At 48.8% G+C, this 21,124-nt stretch overlaps 1 protein-coding gene across 1 annotated transcript in view; it reads right to left on the bottom strand.

The window, feature by feature from the left end:
- The window catches only part of GPATCH3 (G-patch domain containing 3), a 125,187-nt gene that overhangs the window by 58,651 nt on the left and 45,412 nt on the right, over nucleotides 1–21,124 (bottom strand). The window contains exon 2 of the mRNA XM_078684006.1: nucleotides 8,627–9,072. Within this exon, the coding sequence (XP_078540132.1) occupies nucleotides 8,627–9,072 (446 nt within the window). The remainder of the gene's footprint in view (nucleotides 1–8,626; nucleotides 9,073–21,124) is intronic.

Genomic DNA, 21,124 nt, shown 5'->3' with positions numbered 1-21,124 from the left:
TCCTAAAGTAATATAATAGCCGAGGGAGCGCCACCATCTTCAACAGTGCAATTCGTCCTGCCACCGACAGCGGCAGGGTGGCCCAAAAGGACATACTACCCTTCAACGCCCAAACGCATCTAGAAATGTTGCCCTCAAGGATGTCAGCAGGGCCATGATAAACATACACCCCTAGGTATTTAAAGCAGCCAGGCTCCCACCTGATCGCCCTGGGAGTGTCCGGTCGGGGCTCACCTCTGCGAGCCGGGAACAGGCAAGTTTTCGCCCAATTCACCCTGAGGCCTGACACCTCGCCGAAAGCAGTGAGTACGGCGTCGCCCCGGTCAAGGCCGCACCAGCATCCTCAAGGAAAAGCAACAGGTCGTCAGCATAGAGGGAGATGTATTGCTGTCCCGACAAGGCCCGTAATCCCCTGTAATAGGCCCCGGTGCGGACCGATAGCGCCAAAGGTTCCACCGCGAGGGCAAATAGCAGCGGGGACAGCGAGCATCCCTGCCTTGTGCCCCGTTCCACTGGGTACCGTTGGGAAATCAGCGGGCCCGACCGAACTCTAGCCACCGCCGAGGCGTATAACACCATGGTCCATCGCAGGAACCCCTCCCCCAGGCCAAAGCGGCCAAGTACTCTACGGAGGTAGTCCCATGCTAAGCGGTCAAAGGCCTTCTCTTGGTCAATCGAAAGGATCATGGGACAAGCGGCCTCAGCGTGGTCTCCTTCCAGCAGGCGAAGCAAACGGCGGATATTCATCGTAGTATTACGCTTGGGGATGAAACCCGCCTGGTCGTCATGCACCAAGGAGCTCATGTGACCCAAAAATCTCGAGGCTAAAATGCTGCTCAAAATCTTATAATCGACCATAAGCATCGATAGCGGCCTGTAAGACGCCGGGTCACCGCCCTCCCTATCGGGCTTGAGCAGAGGGACCACTAGGGCCTCCCGCATCGAGCCAGGTAGGCGCCCCAGGCGCTACGCCTCCTTGTAAACCACCAAAAGCCGTGGGGCCAGGAGGTCTACGTAAGTGGAGTAAAACTCCACCGGAAGTCCGTCTAGGCCTGGTGTCTTGTTTCGCGCCATCTTTTTTATGGCGCAGCGGACCTCCCCCAGCTCCACATCTCTCCCCAAGTCCTTCGCCTGTTCAGGCTCCAGGGCGGGCATCGGCAAATCATGTAGGAAGTCGTCAATAGGGGTAGTGTCTAGTGGTAGTCTACTGCGGTATAATAGCTCATAGTAACGCCGAAAGCAACCAAGGATCTCAGGTTGGGTATAAACCTCCACGCCCTCCGCAGTTCGCATGGCCACCGTGGGTGAAGTACGCCTCGTAGGGTTGGCCAGCCAAGCTAGAAGCGCCCCCGATTTATCACCCTCAGCTAGCGACCTAGTCAGGTAAGCCTTGTGGTCGAAGCTTCGCAGCCGTTCAACTTCCACAGCTACCGCCTCCCTCGCCGCCGAAGTCTGTTGCTGGAGCTCCGGGTGGCCGGGGCGGAGGAGCTCCATCTCGCGGAGTTTCTGATCAGCCTTGGCCAGGTCGTCCAGGAGGACTCGTCGCACCCCCACCTTCTGCGTTATGCAATAGCCCCTAACCACCACTTTAAATGCGTCCCATTCCGTGGCTCTCGCCCCAGCTGTGCCCTCGTTCTCCGCAAAGTACTCAGTGATTCTGTCCTCTAGGTCACTCCGGAACACCAGATCTTCCAATAACTCGGGGCGCAGCCTCCAAGTCGGCACACAAGGGGTGCTCGGAAGCCACCTGAAATCAGCCAATAGAGGATTGTGATCGGAGATGGTCCTTGTCAGATACTCAGACCTCACAGCCAAGGAAACCAGTTCCGCCGACCCCAGCAATCCATCCAACCGCACATGCAACTCGTGCATGCCGGAGAAGTGGGAGTAGTCTCGGGTGCGAGGGTGCTGGGCTCGCCAGATGTCCGTCAGTCCCCATTTGGGCTGCCAATCTATCCTACCCCTGGCTACTCGGTGGGTTGGTGAGTCCGGAAGGGGAGGATGAGACCTGTCAAGGTCAATGTCCACCACCGAGTTGAAGTCCCCCCCTATCAAAAGAGGTCCCGACAGGTAGAGGGCTAGGGAGCCTGACAGAGCGGTCAAAAAGGCGAGTTGGTCCGCGTTAGGCGCATAAATGCAGCAAATGTTCAGATCCCTTCCCCCTAGCCTGCCAGTAATTGCCACGTATCTCCCCTCCAGGTCTACAGTACATCCCCTAGCCTGCCAGCAATTGCCACGTATCTCCCCTCCGGGTCTACAGTACATCTATTCACCTGCAAGGGAACCCCGGCCCGTACCCAGATCAGCGCGCCTCTAGCATAAGCGGAGTATGTGGTGTTGTATAACTGCCCTCTCCACCTACGCTGTAACGCCAGTCCCTCTGATTTGGTGAGGTGTGTCTCCTGCAGCAGCGCAATCTGTACGCCTCTGCGTACCAGGTAAGCGTGGACTTTGTGTCGTCTGGACATGGAGTGCAGGCCCCGCACATTCCAAGTGATGCATTTCAAGGTGGATAGATCAGCCATTGTCCCATAGTATCTCCTCCAGTCTCCCCCAGCAATGCACAAGCACAGGTAAGCACCTAGTTAGTCCTGCACCGATGGCGAGTCCAACCCCCAACAACAACACAACATCCCCGAAGCATTTACCCCCCTCCTCCCACCCCAGAACAGGTTCCAAATAGTACCATCTAGTTCCCATCCAAACTGTACCCACAAACAAATCCCCCCAATCTAACCTGACGGTAGCCACCGCAGGTGTGCCTTAAGGGCAAAGTGGGGGACGAAAGTCGATAGGGGGTCTCCGCACCTCAATGCTACCGAAGTGCGATCGAGCCCTGAGCTAGGAGGGCCGAAAGAGGGTACAACCCCAACCCACCATATAAGCAGTTACCCAGCAGTTCCCACAACAAGTCCCCCCCCTCCTCACCGCCTCCCCCCTCCCAACCAGAGCCGGCTCACCCGAAGTCATCATTGTCCATCAAGCAGGCCTTCCGCCGTCTCTGGAGTGATCACAGGGAGGTTCACGCTGTCAGCCTCAGAGCCCTCCGTGTCCGAGTGGCCACCACTCCCGCCAGGCTCCGAGATTTCAAGTATGGGTCCATCTTGGGAGCCAGATATATTGGAGACCATCTCCAGTGCCCCCCGTCGTTCCGCCGCAGCCTCCACTGTCGAGAGTCGAGCAGACCTACCTCTGCGATTCCGGATCCTTTTAGACCTCCGCTGAAGGCCGATCTCCGAGGTGGACTGGAAGGAGGACCCAAAGCCATCCTTGCCAGCTCTGTACAACTCAAGCCAACTGCACGCGTCCTCCGGGGTATCAAAGAACTTGGTTGTGCCGTCCAGGATGATACGGAGCCGTGCTGGGAACAGTAAGGAATATTGGATGCTCTCACTCCGCAGTTCCCGTTTGATCGCCAGGAAGGAGGTCCGTCTCCGCTGGGTCTCGTAAGTGTAATCTGGAAAAATGTTCACTCGACTATTTGCCACCTGGTATGGTCCATTTTGTCTGGCGGCATTGAGAAGGAAATCCCTGTCGCGGGAATGAAGTAGCCGCGCCACCACCGGGCGTGGGGGCCAGCCCTGCTGCGGCGGTCTGGCCGGCACCCTGTGTGCCCGTTCCAAAGTATAGAAGGAGGAAAGCCCCTCGGGCGCCACTACAGTCCTTAGCCAATCCTCCAGATATGCCACCATGTCCTCATCTTCAATTTTTTCCGGCAGGCCTACTACACGAATGTTATTCCTCCTATTGCGCCGCATCTTCCGCCCGTCTCTCCAGAGCATCTATGCGGGTCAGAGCGTCCTTCATGGTAGCGGCCAAAGTTTTTTGTGCGGGTTCCAAGAGTCCCACCGAGCTCTCCACTTCCTGGACTCTGTCCGAGAGCTTGCCGTGGTCCGCCCTGAGCAAGCCCAGGCTCGTCGCGACTTGGGCAATGTCCTGTTGAAGGGCTGACCGTGTATCAGTGATCGCCACCAAGATCCTGTTGAGCTGCTGTTGAAGGTGCGGACTCCCCGGCCTCTCCGGATGTAAACGTTCGTCGTTATCAGGCGCCTCCACATCCGAGGCAGTCTGAGTGCCTCCCTTAGCACCTCTCGGCTTCCCCATAGCGGTCGTGGTCTTCAACGGAGGCCCTGGTGGACCCCCAGTCAGGGGAAGGGCAAGCAGAGTGACCCCTATCGTTGTCGAGGGATCTGTGCTGATATGACCACCGGCCGAACTCCGGTACAGTCTTAGTAGATATCTCAGCTATCCGAACACCAACTGCGCAGAGACGGGTAGGCACCCAAGTAGGCCTGTCCGTCCGCCGAGAGTCCAGAGAGCCAATGAGAGTGTCAGTGGGACGTCGCAGGTCGGCGAGGGCACCGGTGTCAGAAAACAATAGTGTCCTCCGCTGTCGCCGCGTGGCGCAGGCACCCACAGTGTGTCCCCACCTCCTACAATCCGCAGAGGCAATAGGTCGGGCGGGAGCCAGCAGCCCCTTTCTCGGTGGTGAGGGGGGGAGGGGGGGGGGGAGGGGTAGGTGTCACCGCTAGGCGGTAATACACCGCTGGGGTTGTCAGTTCCACTAGGCACCGTCGCCTCTGCCACCAGCTGTAGGCCCTGCCGGCTGTCCGGTACCCAGCCTGAGCTCCGTGCCACCGCTCGCGCCGTCCCCCAGCTCCCGGGCCGGGCTCGAATTCCTCCCAGTGTGGTGTAATTAGGCCCGCTCGCTGCCGAAATCCGGGGCCAAGACGGTGAGAGTCCGTGTCATTCCGAGCAGCGCGATGCGATCAGCCGCCCCCTCTCCTTCTCAAGGCTTCGTGGCGGGGAGCAGCGGTCCCGGAGGGCGCCGCCTGGTGAGTTCCCAGGTGTCTTCAGTCCCCCAGGCAGTCGGCGTTGGCATCGCCCCTCCAAGGGGGAAAGGAGAAAGAAAGTGACGCCGGAGGCGCCGGCCTCTCCAGGTCCACGGGCCGCTTCAGGACCCCGGGGACGAAGCAGGCGCCATCTTAAGCTCCACTCTGTTTGCCTCGCGGGTTCTCGTTCTCCCCGAGCGGGCCTCGTTACAAGTCTCCAGAGTCGCCTCCTGGATCAGGACCCACAGCGGTCACCGGTATGGGGGTCGGGGCGCCCGTGGTGCCCGGAAGTCAGGATAATAGACGGCTCGATCGCGGAGCCGAGTGCTCAGGCGACCTCGGCCATTGGCGTTCAAGCCACGCCCCCGAATCAGGTGGTAATTACAGCACGTGATTTACTTTTTCCCACCACATTATTTAGTCAACTCTGCTGCATAATTTGAGCCATCCCTGCGCATAATTCCAGCAGACCTGCTTATAGTTTTTCATAAAACGACACTGGCCCTTTCACGAGTAAAGCTTTGAAAGTCCACCACCACCAAGCGAAAAGGAAAAGCAAACGGCGGTCCGAGTGCAGAGAAGTACAGAAAATATTCACCGCTCCTCAAACCAATCAGTTTCTCTTTTATCGAGCAGCGCCAAAAAAAAGAGTGATTTGACAATGTGGGCATTTGTTGACGGAAGGGAAAGCCTTATCTGCAGAGTTCAGTCCCTGCGAGTCCTGGACCAGGGCATGCTTGGGATGTGCTTGCATAGACAGCTAGTGGAACAGTACAGTGGGTTGAGCACTTGCTGTTATGACATGCATGCAACTTGCAGACCACGGGCAGGAATGTCGCCATGGGCGTCTCAGCCGTTCATTCCGCTACAACAGTTAAAATTTAACACTGGAGTTGATACATTACTAATTAGAGCTATGCAGTTCAGTGATGACAGAGCAAATGCGGACACCGAAGGACTGCAAATGGAGGGTCTGGTTGTGCTTAATAAGACACCATTGTCCCGGCTGCGCACGCCATTATGCCACGATTGTATAACAAAAAACAAGATACTGCCTACCGTAAGGTTCTGCCTCTAAGTGACGTCAGGCGGCCGCACGCACTTCCGCGCAGGCGCAGAGTGTTCTTGGCTGCGCCCGCTTCTCCGCTTGCTGATGGCGTACAAGAGGCGATGGACGGCACTGGAGCCCCTGGCCGCGTCGGCCCCGCCTGCCCGCCGTAGCAGCACTGGAGCCCCTGGCCGCATCGCCCCCGGCCGCCCGCCCATCCATCCATTGGGAGCCGGGCAGAAGGAGGGATTCCAACAACAAAAGAGCCCGGTGAGGAAAGGGGGGGGACACGTGTGTGTATGCAGTGTGTGTGCCTGCGTGTGTGTGCCTGCGTGTGTGTGTGTGTGTGTGTGGCTGTGTGTGTGTGGCTGTGTGTGTGTGTGTGTGTGTGTGGCTGTGTGTGTGTGTGTGGCTGTGTGTGTGTGTGTGGCTGTGTGTGTGTGTGTGGCTGTGTGTGTGTGTGGCTGTGTGTGTGTGTGGCTGTGTGTGTGTGTGGCTGTGTGTGTGTGTGGCTGTGTGTGTGTGTGTGGCTGTGTGTGTGTGTGTGTGGCTGTGTGTGTGGCTGTGTGTGTGTGTGGCTGTGTGTGTGTGGCTGTGTGTTGCTGTGTGTGTGTGTGTGTGGGTGTGTGTGTGTGTGTGTGTGTGTGTGTGTGTGTGTGTGTGGCTGTGTGTGTGTGTGGCTGTGTGTGTGTGTGTGTCTGTGTGTGTGTGTGTGTGTGTGTGTGTGTGTGGCTGTGTGTGTGGCTGTGTGTGTGTGTGTGTGTGTGTGTGGCTGTGTGTGTGTGTGTGTATGTGTATGTGTGCGCGCGCGACTGCATGGCGGCATGGCTGACTTCCTGGGAATTTGAGATAGGATAAGTGCCGGCCGTGCGCGCCCACGAGGTGCAATCGGCGCGTGTCCGAGCCCTGTCTCAGATTCCCAGGAAACTGAGAATAATAGGTACTGAGCTAGACACGCATGCTCAACTCTAGCTCGACCTAAAAATACAGAAAACTGGTCCTTTCCCATGACTCATCATGCTGGCATTCAATACTTCTCCAATGCCTGTGCAGATTGACGGCGTGGAGACTTAAAGAAAAGTGTGACTAAATGCTTTAGAAATAGCTTTGTGTGCCCTTGTTTGTACTAGAACACGGATATTTTCACGAGTGTACTGTTATATAACATTTGGTTACTTTAGAGTGCTAAATCCCTCTCAACAGGCACCAAAGTAGCAATACACATTTATCAGTTAAATAAACCTGGAAATATACTGGGTAGGACTTTGTTTGTTAAGCACAAAATAAATATGGTTGCATACTAATACCATGGGCAAAAAAATAAACGTGGATACATTCGGACATAAAAGTTCCTAAAAAATAAACTATCATTAAACCGAGAGCCCTATTTACAACTTAAGGGCCTGATTTTGATGCCGGACGGACCGGAGTCCATCGACATCGATTCAGTACTGAGACCGACCGAATGACCAGCAATTAGGATGAGACTGAACACTGTTCGGTCGCACTTCTATTCTTTACAATGGGGGCATGTATTTCGACCGGAATGCATGCTCTCATTGTAAAGAGCAGAGGTGCAATTTATCCTTGCACCCATGCCTGCCACTGAGTGCAGAGATCAACAGAGGCGGCCTCCAACCAGAGGCCGTGCACCCATGGGGGCACTGCTGGGGGACCCCAAATACTCCTTCTGACAGCCTTCTTGTGTCGGAAAGGCCAGCAAAGAAAGGCTTTCGGAATCCAACATAGTAATCCCTTGAGCGGAAAGAGACACCCTTGGGATTACTGGAAGCTTTCCGAACTTCCGACGGGCTATCCGAGCCCGTCAGAAGCCATTTGGAATTCCAGTTCAGATTCCTTTCCAACCGACTCCATCCAAATGGGTTGGTTGAAAATGAATCCGAACAGCTAATTACAATGACGTAGGAACGGCTCCGACCGAGGGTCGGAGCAGTTTATTACGGCACCGTAATAGGCCCCTTATAGTGATTAGCACAAAACTTCAACTCGCTGGGAAGTTTGGGAATCATGTATGATGCATTTTACCAATGGAGTTTCTGCTACACAACTAAATACCAGTTTCTAATGCCTACTCTCTCTCTGTCCAAGGCAAAATAAATCAGTAGCCTTCAAAAGGTCTGTGTGACCAGCGGCAGTGGCAAAAAAAACACACACAAAAGAATCCAGAAAGTCATCACCCCCAAATCCTGAACCTAAATACAGGTACAGACACATTCTTCTCAAAGATAACTTTCTACTATTATAGTTACAAGATTTAACCAAGACCTACAACCCTTTGACCCAAAAGATTATCGAAGGTTAAAACGAACCTTGCAGCAAAGTTGGGCAGTTACATTTTACTTCCTGATTGCGGTGTGTTGAGCATTATAACCCAAACTCACTGAATGCTTTAACACCTTACAATGCACTACTATGCCATTCTATGGTCATCAGACCAAACTTGAATGGTTTTGGCTACCTTACCATTAAACAGTTCATTAACTGCGATGTAATTATGAGCAAACTCCCAAGTTTAACAATTCACATTACTCAGTTTTATAAAATATATTGTAATTATATATTTTTTTAAATCCTCGGTTTACTGTGACAGGCTGATTTCAGCAGCAAGGACCGAGGTAAGCTGGCCATTCATTATCTCAAGATGTAATGCTACCACGCAGACTAGAACCTTCATTTTCACACTTGCTGATAGAAGCAGGGACCAAAGACCCTTGCTGAGCCTTACGTCATCGGAATGGGACTCCTCTCCTGCATCGCTCTTCTCGCCCTCCAGGTCGGCTGGTTCGCCATCATGTACTGCTGCCCCAGTGCGGAGCTCCCCATCCGTGGTTCCCAGTGCGGGAGGTATTTCCTCCCCCGAGGCCGTGTAGACTCCTTCCTCCTGCTCCACAGTCTCAGAGTCCTGGTAGTCAAAGGGCACTCTGCCGTATCGCCTGCTAGAGCCAGTCCGAGGGAACTGAAGCTGCAGTTTGGTGATCAGGCGAGGGGGGAGTCGGCAGGCCTTGATGAACTCTAGGAAAGTCTTTGTGGGGGTCCCAACATTACCCTGTGGCATCAACGCTGGTGGGTTCAGCTCTGGCATTCTCTTCAGATCCAACTGGGTGAACACTTCGTTCTCTGCCTCCTTGCACTGCAGCTGCTTTTTCGTTTTGTATGGAAACTTGCTGGGATCTAGAAACAGAACAAAAGATGAGCATCTTTTTGTGAAAACATGTACGTCTATAAACAAAATTAAACTAGTGAGTCTCATTGCACTATAGGCCTCTCAGTCTATACAAAAAAGATAAACCCAGTTTTACATCTTGCTAAGAGCTTTAGCTCTAGGACATTGCAATACACGAGGCCAGCTATACATAACGTGCGGATTTCTTTTTAGTCCCAAAAGAGGATGACCAGAGCGAAGACAACCACTAAAAGATTTGGGGTATTCTGGCACAGGATGTCTAGTAGGCTAATACAGCATGTGTTCGGTGTCTTTGAAGCACTGCAAGGACACAGGACTGTGATAGAAGGAGTGAAAACCACACTGAAACTAACATTGCATTATAAGTTACGGAACAAAAAAAGTTGCGTTTATTTAAAAAAAAAACCTTCGGATGTGGAATCACTAAATCTCCCCGTGCCTAACAAAAATGAATGAGTCCATCTGTAACGAAACTGGTGCTAATGTAACGCGCTTGGATACCCGATGTCTCGGGTCTATTTCGCGCTATATAAAACTCAAAATATATATATATATATATATATATATATATATATATATATATATATATATATATATATATATATATATATATATATATATATATATAAATCCTCATATGTACAACAAACCGTTCTGAGCTTCTGCTCTTCAAAACATCACACATGCTACTGAAATCGGCGCCACCAAATGCAACAAAAAACTATCAAACAAGTGACGGACACGCATAGAAAAAAAAAAGTTATGGAGCGCTGCAAAAAAAAAAAAGCTAGGTATTTTTAGGTCTTGCCTAGGCAGTGTTTGCGCGGTCTCTTCAAGACATGCTGTATTCAAGTATGGACAAAGTTCTGCCCATTTTCTGCCCATCTTTTCAATTGGCTCATCTTACTGTCCTTTTTAAATTAGAACTTGATTGGTGAATAGGCTTAGTAGTCCTTTCTTAGTACCTCCCTATTTTGTTACCTCCCATGAGGACAGCCCCACTCACATGGGTCTTTACTCTCTATGTTTCATTGGCAGTTAGTGAACACAATTTAGTTCATTAATGTCTTGCTGAAGCAGGCACGACATGCTACACGGGCGGCAACAGCATTTCGTTTCCATTTACTTATTTTTGTAGCAAATCGCTGCACCCTGCGCTTTAGCTTAAAACATCTGAAGATAAAGCGCTGTGCGCTGCCATTGCTACAAGTCAATAAATAAGAAAACAAGCATTTGCAATGCAATAGGTCTCGCATTAGGAAAGTTTGAGCTATTGGTATTGTAAATGGCAAAGTTTTTATTTTTGTGTTGTTTTTGAAAATAGCGAAATTAATAGCTTTGTCATTTACAATGCTAATAGTTATAACTTTCGCAAATGTGATACCTATAGCATTTGTAATGCAATATGTTTTGTATTTACATGACTTAGATGTATTGATATTACAAATAACAATGGCGTTTAATTTTTTTAAATAAACATTTCAGAATATAGATTTTACAGAAGAAAGGCACTGACAAGTGGCACTAGAGAAAGAAGATAAAACGAGAGGGGAAGCGAAAAAAGAAAAGAAAAAAGGAATAAATCAAGAAAGGAAGAACGGGAAAGGGGCAGAAACATAGGTAGATACTTGAGATATAAGAAGAGAATGAAGGTGGGGGAAGTAAAAGGAATAAAGAACAATGGTGAAAGGAAGGTGGAAAACAGGGGGTGGGGAAGAAAAGGGGTAGAAGAAGAGAGAGGAGTGAATGGGAAAAAGATGGGTGAAAATGAAACATTTATGGAGGGGCTGAAAGAACGTTAAAGCTTCTTGCTACAAGATACGCAGGCAGATGGAGCACAGTAAATCAGAAAAAGAAAAGGTGGTCTCCTGGAAAGAGCAAGGACTGGGGTGTGAGAGGTGGAGTGTAATGAGTAAGTGCTTGGAAGAATAGCACCCCCCCCAGACGCTATGGTCAGGTTCCCGGTTCAGACAGGAAGGAAGGACATTGCTACAATCAGTAGCAATGTCGACTCTTTGGCCTTTCAAGATAAAGGGTTCCATTATATCATTTTTTTAAACTAGTGCTGATAATAGTAGTGACTGTTGGGGAATGGCAATGGGGTGGGAGGAGGAAGGGGGAGTTGGCGCGGGGCACGTAGTCAAAGATTAGAAAGGATTGGACAATACTGATTTTGATTTATTAACCAAATGCACCTTTAGGAAAAGTCCAGCGCCAAGAGTGATGCTCGGGCCTCCATCTTTGATTTTGTAACAGAGCAGACGCACAGTGCAGCTCCCTCGATAAACGAGAGAACAATCACCGCCGCAGCCCGGAGGAAAACACCGGAAGCAGATGTCCGGCCCGCCGCCTGGTTGTGGGCGGGGCCGGGAAGAGGTGTGTCCGCTCCCACTGCCTTGTGGAACCTTTGCCTGTTGTGACCGGAGATGCCGTGCCAGCCATGGCGGGGGGCCCCGTGCAGAAGAGGGAGCCCCCGCTGGAGAAGGAGAGACCGGCCCGCCGCCGAGCGCCAGCCGACCCGGTGAGTCCCGAATACAGAGGAGGGGCGTGAGGCCTCATGTATGCGGCAGCCGGGGGCGCTTCTATGTATGCGGCGGGGGGGGGGGGGGGGGGTGTCTCTGTATGTGTGTGCGCGTGCGTGTAGGTAGATGCGCTCCTGCGTGGGGGGGGGGGGTTCGCATGCGTTTGTGTGTGTGTGTGTGTGGGCCTTCCTGCCTGCGTGTGCATGTGTGTGTCTGTGGCAGGGGATGTGCACGGCGCCGGCTGGGCGTGCGCGCTCACGAGGTGAAATCTCGGCCTGCAAAAGCGCGTGGCACTTTGCTGTCCACATTCCCCCAAAAGTAACAGCATTAGTTGTCTCGCCCTAGACAGCAAAGCTTCGCTTTGCTTTCGTCTAGGCGAGACCTAAAAACGGTGTGTGGATGCTGCTTTTATTTACTTTTGAAGCAATGGCAGCAGCCAAGCTTTAGTTCTAAACATCTTAATCTAAAGTGTGACGTGCCATGGTTGCTACAAAAGTTTAAAAAAAAAATAGAAAAATATTGCAGAGGCCGCATCACTGTTTTTATCTCCTATTTATTTACTTTTGTAGCAATCGCTGCATGCTGTGCTTTAGCTTTAAACATCTGAAGCTAAAGCGCGGCATTAGGAGAATGTCTTTCTGCAGTCTTTTCTTGCGCATGCGCAGTGTTACATCTTCCTCCGTCCTGAGGGCCGGTATTTCAGTGTGTGCATCATGGATCTGAGTGAGCTTGAGCAAGACAACAGCCGTAGCAGCAGGCCAAGCTCTATCGCGCTTCCTGTGTGCAAGCCCTGTTGCTTGTAAATAAATAGGGAGGGCCTGGTCTTGGGGATTAGTTGTATTCTCCATTATTGCAGGGTGCAGTACCTTATATGGCTAATAGAGGTCCACAGGGACACCTAGTAACAGGGGAAAGTACGCACACTTTCCTTGTTTCAAGGATTTTCTTATATTAGGTATGCTACTGTTTGGTATTATAATTTTGTCTAAAAAAATATCCTTTGTCATTTACAATGCTAATAGCTCTAAATGTAACTAATACAAGAATTATTGCATTGCAAATTCTCGTTTCTGAATCCCTTGGCTGCATTACGGGGACAAAGGAGGAGAGCAACCATGTTTCATACATATGTTCACTCGGATTCAAAGAATTAGAAGCACAGGACAGGAGCGTGGGAGGTAGCCCTTTAAAAATATTGTGCGTGATGGAAAGCAATCATCTGGTGCGACGGTACCTCTAGCACTTGAAATCTATAAGCACAGAAAAGGTCATTGAATTGGATGTTGCTGGAGCCAGGGTTGAAAGGATTGAAATACTGGAAAGGCAGGGGCCATGTAATTCAGACAGAAAACCCCAGCGATGAAGGTGGCAACAAGTTTTTACCAACAGCTCTGGTTCGGCTGGAAGGATGCAGGAGAATTTAATCAGAAACCAAGATTCTTTATCCTGGTATGGCCATGGAAAAGAAACCTTTTTGGCTCATGGTCAAAATGTCGAGAATATTGGACCCCGAACTGCATGTGGACGCACTCTACTTTTATTCAGGGACACTTCAGAGTACTGCGCTATGTTCCAGTGCTTGAAGTTGACCTTTCCACTAGCAGAAAACCTGCCAGATCTCCTCTATCCGGAACGAAGGGCTGAGCGGCAATCCACGGGTACTCGCTAGAAGCACTACAATGTAAGTTTGCTTATGGTGTTTCAGGGGAAACTAAAAAGAGCTTTGTTTAGTTCTCTAAGCGTAAAGACTTTATAATAATTAAATAAAGCATTGGCAAATCCAATAGGTCTTGCCAAAACGGGAACTACGGGCTTTGGAAAAGTGTTTTAGCTATGTTGTACACCAGTGCGACTGCTCTTAAGCATGGCTAAGTGGAGTAGGATGGGGTCAAGTGTTAGACTGAGTGGGGCAGATTGGAATGGAGATGGGTAGATTGGAGTGGAGTAGATAGGAGTGGATTGCACTAGAGTGGAGTGCAGCTATGGCTGTTAGGCAGCCATCTCTAACATACAAGTACATATATAGGGCGCCTAAAAGCATTTTAGTTGGAATACATCCAAGAATGAGAACTTAGGCATAGGTTTTAAGGGGGAATGGAGTGCTTTAAATGGCCACATTCTTTGTATGCGCAGAGAAGAGGCTGAACACATTCAGGACTGCGGACACATGTTTTGAGGAAAATTGAATTAATTGCAGTGCTGCCCCAAATTGAGGCATTTTAAAAAGCCACAAACTTTGTGTTTGAAAAGGCACAGGTGTGTCCAAAATGTTTATGTTGCTTAGTGGAAGTCTGGCCTGAAGCATGTGACTTAACTGGTTGCCTGAAAGGAGTCCGGTTTCAGACTAGTGCAATCTCCAAAACAGACACGTACTTTGTATGCCCAGAGAAGGGGTGCAGCCTACAAGCAAGTGCAGTCACATAGGCAGCCTTAATATTCAATATCATTTGTTTGGTGCTACAAAAGGAAGTGACGAACTGTAAAACAAAGTCACAAACTGCTTTAATAGTCTGATCCATTTCTTTGGTGCAATACAAGGAATTAAAAATATCAAATCAAATTAAGGCAACAACAAACTTGTCAGACAGACGTTAAAGCGACCCAAAGGTGCAGCATGGAAGTGGAAATGATGGTTAGAAAAATGAGGGGGGGGGGGGACAGGGGCGAAGTACCCTGAATCACAGCATGGGCAGTGGAAGGACACTAGTCAAATGAAATCAATTAGTACTTGGCCCATGCTTCAGGTAAATAAAACAAAGTGACGGGAGGCATATGGTGGTCAATTAGGAGGCAGCTAACAGAATGGCAATCAAGCTAGCAAATGGTATTGGGTGGGCTTCAAGCCCTTTACGGTATACAATACCCCTTGCAACAACAGCGCATGTGTGCTCTTAGGCAAAACTTAAAAACCTCCACAATTACCTGAAGCAATTTACTTACTTGGAGCTGCTAAAAATTTCATTTTTGCCTCAAAGTCACCTTTGTCTAGGGTAAAAAAAAATGCAAAGGACCTCTAACCCTAATCGCATACTTTATTTAAACTATGCTTCAAACATAAACGCAGCTTTCTTCCAATCATCCAGATCCTCAGTTCTATCCCCAACATTGACAGATTCCTGGACACATCTCTTTCTGCATAGACCAATGAAGCATAAGTGCATGCATGTAAATAAAACTTCGCTTTCCACTCCTTTTTAGGTCTAGCCTAGCACAGCACGTATGCGGTGCTCTCGGAGATGATATTTAGGAATAGGTCTGCACTTTTCAGAAACTCGTGCATGCCACAGCATCCACCTTGCGGGAGCGAGCAGCGGTGCGCAGGGGCCATCTGTTTGTAATTAGAGTGGCCGCACTTGTTCTAACAGAGTCAGACATGCTCTAACACTGCACACTAAACGTATTCTCTTGACCTATAGATTAAAGTAGGCCTGAATTGTAATGCCGATAGATTTTATTCGGCCATCTATATTTGGCACAAAGAAATAAACAGCTTTAGGCAAAACGAGGATCAGTTTAGAGAAAGAAGTCTTGTATCCGAGACAGCCCGTTCCTCTGGAGGGAGAGTGTGCTGTGTGTCTGGGTGGGGGAGCGCGCGCTGCAGAGTTCAGTCAGCTGGTGGCTTGTAGGGAATTACTGCTCTTATGCTCGATGACATCAGTCAGTGGAAGCGGCCCTCTCCTCTGTGCCAAAGTAATTTACTGCAGCAGGACTCACACATTCTGCGGGCGTGCATTTGGCTGTTCCAATCTCCTGCGGGTTCCCACTGGCTTTAGTCTGGACCGGAGAGAGGGCCAGGTAGCTGGAAAAACGCTTTGCTTTCACCGAAGACACAGTAAGGGGCTGAAGTAAAAAGGACTAGCCTAATGTCCCTGTGAGTACACTGTAAGAGGGGAGCCTATTGACTTCCGGTTGATGAAAGTTTTGCAGATCCTGCTAGCATCAGCTTTTGGGACGCAGGGTATCGGAGAGTGCGTCTATTTTTGAAGTAAAGAGTTCTTAACACCAAATGTGGCTGCAGGTGGGCGAGCCAGTTGATTGCTTCTCACTACGCTAAAGGCCACTTGCAACCTCGAGCCCAAAATGACTAACTGTTGTGGGACAGAGCTTTTGTGGAATGCCCTTTGACTTACTGGCTACAAATACCCACCATGAAACATTTGTAACCTAATTTGTAGCTTGTTTCCAATTATGTAAATTTGCAAATCTCCCTATGTCCGAGAAATGTGTAAAGTTGGGGAGCAGCCTTCAGGCTAAGTATTGGAGGAATGTAAAGCAGCTTGTTTTACCAGTCTATAATCTCATGAATGACAAAATGAAAGGGAAACCACACCAGGTATATATATATATATATATATATATATATATATATATATATTATATATATATATATATATATATATATATATATATATATATATATATATATATATATATATATATATATATATATATATATATATTTATTTATTTATTCTAAACACATCCCTCTAGTCTGTTTATGAGGCTAGAGGCAAAAGTACATTCAGTAAACTTATTTAGCACTCAGTAAATTAGCACAATATACGTTGAGCCCTAGGGGTGTACCAAACAATATGTTAAGAAAGTGGTATAAGAACCACGACTGACATAGATACAAGGTCTAGAGCCTTTAGAACCACTGGGGCCACCAGGAACCAACCAAGATAGTGACACCGGGAACCCAATGGGGACGCGTGCAGTGTCTAAACACAGCCGCGAATCACCATTAACTTGTATGGGGAAAGTCACGGTTGGAAACTTACAGATTAAGGACACTTAGAAGAGAACTTGGAGCAAACCCCTTTAGAACTAGGAGGTTCTAGGGTCAACACCCAAGGGAGCACCGAAGTACTCGAGTTACCTCACCCAGGGAAGCCGGGTGCATAGGTGTCTTTTTGTGTCGGGTTTCGTCATCGATTTCAATGGAGAGCTGCTGAAAAGTGCTGCAGGCGACTAAGTGGAAAGTGTCCGGGTGGATCGGAGATCTGAAGAACCTGAAAGCAGAGGGGACAAAGTCTGGGTCACTTGCCAGTGACCAGGAAGGTGATGTGAAGATGCCAACCGATGTCGGGTGATTTCAGGTGAAGCTGGAATCTTAAGCCACGAGGACCAGGAGGCGTCGACGACGACCTGGAGCTGGATTCGAGCTGTCCCACGAAGGATGTCAAGTGCTGCGGTGTCGGATTCCGGATGGGACCCAACAAGCCTTGGCAACAGCAACCCACACAGAAAGCAAAGATTGGCTTTGGTGCAGACCAGCAAGGTCTGAGGGACTCACCCTTTGGTGGGGAGTCAGGGCATGTCTGGAGCAACCAGGGAAGCCCAAGAAACAGGAGAGTTACCTTTGTGGGGACCCACCAGTTGACGGATCAGGGATTGCGAAGGGGCCTCAAGCAGAAATGCTAGAAGCGGGCTCACGGAACACTCGTGGAGTGTAAGCCCACAATGTTCGGTGCAGATGGTGCTCTTGGCTTCGACTACAATTAGTCCAAAGCACCACTTCGGGAAAGCTCGGGAAGTGGATGCACTAGCAAATGTACACGGCGTCCAGGAGTTCCGGTCCCACGTCATCCGTGAGGGCTGCTGGTCTCAGCTTTGATGGGATCTCTTGTCGGTCTCTGAGAAGTCTGGAAGTCCGTGTCCTCAGTCACAAATCCTTCGGGTTCCGGCGGGAGCCTTGGAAATGCAGACCAGCAAGATGCTTCTTTGGTGCCTGTTTGAACAGGGGAGTCACTCCTTGACCCCAAGGGATATTCTTCCGTCTACTAGTCTATGTAGAATGTTGAAGTTCCAGGATATATGTTGCAGAGTTTCGTCCAGGTGTAATCTGAAGTCCTAGGGACTGGGTTCCCATACTTACATCAAGTTAGGGGGTTGGACATACTCTGGGGACCCACCTATGTGAGGATCCAGGGAGGGGGGGTGGCTACACCCCTTTCCCTATGTCCAGTTTCACGCCAGAGCAGGAGCTGCGTGCCCCTGCAACCGGTTTGAACTGGGATATGCACAGGGACACCAAGTGTGCTCCCAGCACTGTCTGAAAAGCATTCTATGAATGCACCCACCCAGACCCAATACACTAAAGTCTGTCTGGGAGGTGGTTACACCTCCCTGTGACAGAAAACCTATTGCCCAGGCCTCCCCTGCCAGAGTTTCATCCAGCAGCAGGAGGTCAGACTCGTGTCTGTGACTGCAGCATCCATTTTGTGATGCTAGGGCTCTTTTAAACTATTACCGGTTAGGTAAGTGTGTACATGTCTCTCACTCTAGAAGGGTGGAATTCTACCCCAGCCGCCAGAACTGGCTGGGGGAAGGAGGTGGGGGGGAGGGGGAAGGGGTAGGATTCCAAAGTGTTTGACACTAAACACGACATGTTTCCTGCAGCCATTCCAAAGTTAGCATTACCCGCAAGGTTATAATGCACTTAAGAGTATATGGTCAGGCTGAATCACAGAGCAGCTACTGAGAATAGATTCCGAAAGCTGCAGAGGGGTCCTGCTCATGCATGGGCACCCTCTCACGCAAAACCAAGCACTCTGCCTTCAGGATTGATGAGGCCTGCCATAGGAGTGACTTATAGGTTTATATGGGTCAGTGATATAAGGTAGATACAGGTAACCTATATCTTAGTAAGGGGTGCACCCAGGCTGCAGTAGCAGACCTGTGGTACCATTTTGGAAGGCTTCCCAGGGGTGAAATATTACATGCTTCAGTCCCTGGTAGGCCTCTGGGGTACCTATGCCCTTAGTACCCAAGGTACCATATACTATGGACTCACAAGGGTATTCCAGTAACCAATCTGGAGAGTACCTAATGTACATGCAATCAATTTAGAGAGGAAGCAGCTAGGCTGGGGTCCTGGTCAGCAGGGTCCCAGCCAGACTAAAGTCGAAAAACAGTGAACCCAGTAAAAAGTGGGGGTAACCATAGTAAGCAGATCCTACTCTCCTACAAATAGCAGAACTTGTTAGCCCCAGATGTGCTAGCGGGCTTAGTCCTGGCAAAGATTCCTTTACCATACATTGGCAACGGCTGAAGCATGTGCACCTCCTCACCTTGCTCATGATCCCTCCTACCCAGATACTCTTTGGGGACCGTTCATGACTTGTCTGCAAGAGTAAAGTCCAATGCTGCACCAGCACAAATATAACAATTGACTGCCTCTCCCAAAACCGGGTATGAAATCAACAGTACACACACGTGCAGGTTGGAGGTGCATTTACACTGTACCAACTCTGCCTGTCAATTGCATCTCAATCCTGAATTTGGCAGAGCCGATACCCCAATTATGTCAATACCTTTTACACTCTCTACCTGATCACTAGGATTTTTACTAGAAAAATTATACATTATACCCCGCTTTACTCATCTCAGAGTTTCCGGCTATCCTGCCCAACAACATTAAAAACAAGAATTTGCAATGCAAATCGGCCAACCTTTGGGACCTTATATGTATTTAGCTATGCAGCACATTAGCCTGGATGCTGAAATATATACTGTTCTTTAACATGGATGGAAAATAAGCACCGAACTGGTTGACACGCCAGGTATGGTAACACATGGAGAGAAATATTGCCTTTCAGCAGGAAATGGAATAGTCCAAAGCTCTGTTTTTAATATAAAATCAGGGTCTTTGGTGGTCATATCACTAAAAATACACAAGATTTGAAAAAAATATTATAGTCTATGGGTGCTCATGGAGGACAATTGCTATGGACTGGAATTTAGAGAATGCTAAAGTGATTCTGGGATTTTATTGACCCGTGCTGGTCGTTTCCCATCAAGAAAGTTAAAAAGAGGCAGTTACCAGAAAAATTAAAAAAAGAAGAAAGTCCCTAAGCAGAAAGCAATTCTGATATTTTACTGACCTCTGCTGGTCGTTTTCTAATAAGACAGTTAAATAGAGGCAGATGAACAGAAAAAAAAGTCCCTAAGCGGAAGCAGACAAGTCCTAGGGCTGATCTCCGGAGCCCACAAAGTACATACACATATAAGTATATACTAAAGTATATACAAGAGGTTTTGAATGCTCGCTCTAAAAAGATCACTGTTGAATGTTCAGCCATGCCTGTCATGGAAGCAATGGCAGGGGCACTTGTTGACTTTGGATAACCTTCCAACCTCTGCCTTCCTTTATAAGAGTCATGGTCTTGCAGAGATCTGAAGTCCCCTTATTGTGTCTCATCTAAAAACTAAAATGACATGGGTCTGAGAAAATACCATTTGTGTACCAGCTGGTCTAAAAAGGAACGATAACTCCGCCCTGTGACCTAAGGCCAGAAGCAGCTGCACTTCGCATGCACTGACACTGCACTGTTCTCGCACAGGGTCCAAATTATTAGTTTCAAAATGCAGAGCAGACCTTGAAAATTAACTATTCCCTCTCTTTGCCACCAGATCTGAGAATTTAGTGCAGGGCTGGAATTCACTAGGAGCAGGCAGGACTTAGCAGGTAAAATTGCAGCATATTGGTCAAAGTGCACTGCTCAACTGTCAACACCAATACTTGATGAAAGACTGTTTGTTAAAGCTTGCAATATTGTTCCATATAGACGCACCAATACTCCCGGAGTGCCATAATACCACATCAGTAATGTTCCTCTAATTCCTAACACCATAAGATGCCCTTTGCAAATCAAGTTGATATTTCCATAAAACAACAAATATCCAAGCACATATCTTCACCAGCTCATCACCAAGGTTAAGATGACCGGAGAATGTTAAGAATTGAGGAGACAATGAAGACCACCGTCTACCACTGCAGCTCAAACTGATCCAACACGATTAGACCCTGCACATGGCTATAATGCCACATACACTTCGTCCCTTATGTTCCTCTGTAAATATGTATACGTGTGAAATAGAATACATTAGCTTGGTCTATCACTCAATCGCAATTCTTTAATTCCAGTCCTCTTTATGTGAAACTACCATACATATCACAACTTATGCACTACAGGTCATATTTAGGCATCCAGTAAACACAAGTATTGGCAAATAGGCCTCACCTTTGGGACATAGTGGCTTTGCCAATGCCTTTACTTGAAACTGTACAACATTGTCCAGATGCTATGCAGCATGGGCATAAGAGAGCAGTCACAAGCAAATGAAGAAATCGGACATTCCACACATATTGACAAGCGAACAGGACACTCGGTTTCACGAACTGTTTTTAGAGTCTGAATTGTAAAGTACATTGCATTTTAGGTGGGGTTTGATTAAGGAGGTTTCGTGCCATGATCAGGAAGTTGATTTCACTATTTTTACGAGAATTGAGGCATTCCAGCCGAAGAGAAGTGAACAATAGTGAGGTTTTGTCTGAGGGATTCTGGGATATGTAGTTTATTTCGAGACATGGTTCGGTTGAGGGTGGGCCCTGCACAATTGTAGTCTGTTATTTATTGTAGTTCATCCGCACAGATCACATGGAAGGAGGTGGGATGGGTGATATAAAGTCGAGTGGCACGTATCAGCTCAGGTTGTTACAAATTTTGAAGAA

This window comes from Lissotriton helveticus, chromosome 3_1 (assembly GCF_964261635.1).
Source record: "Lissotriton helveticus chromosome 3_1, aLisHel1.1, whole genome shotgun sequence".
Taxonomy (NCBI): Eukaryota; Metazoa; Chordata; class Amphibia; order Caudata; family Salamandridae; genus Lissotriton; species Lissotriton helveticus.
Note: the sequence above shows the minus strand (reverse complement) of the source record. Positions and strands in the feature narration are given on the sequence as shown.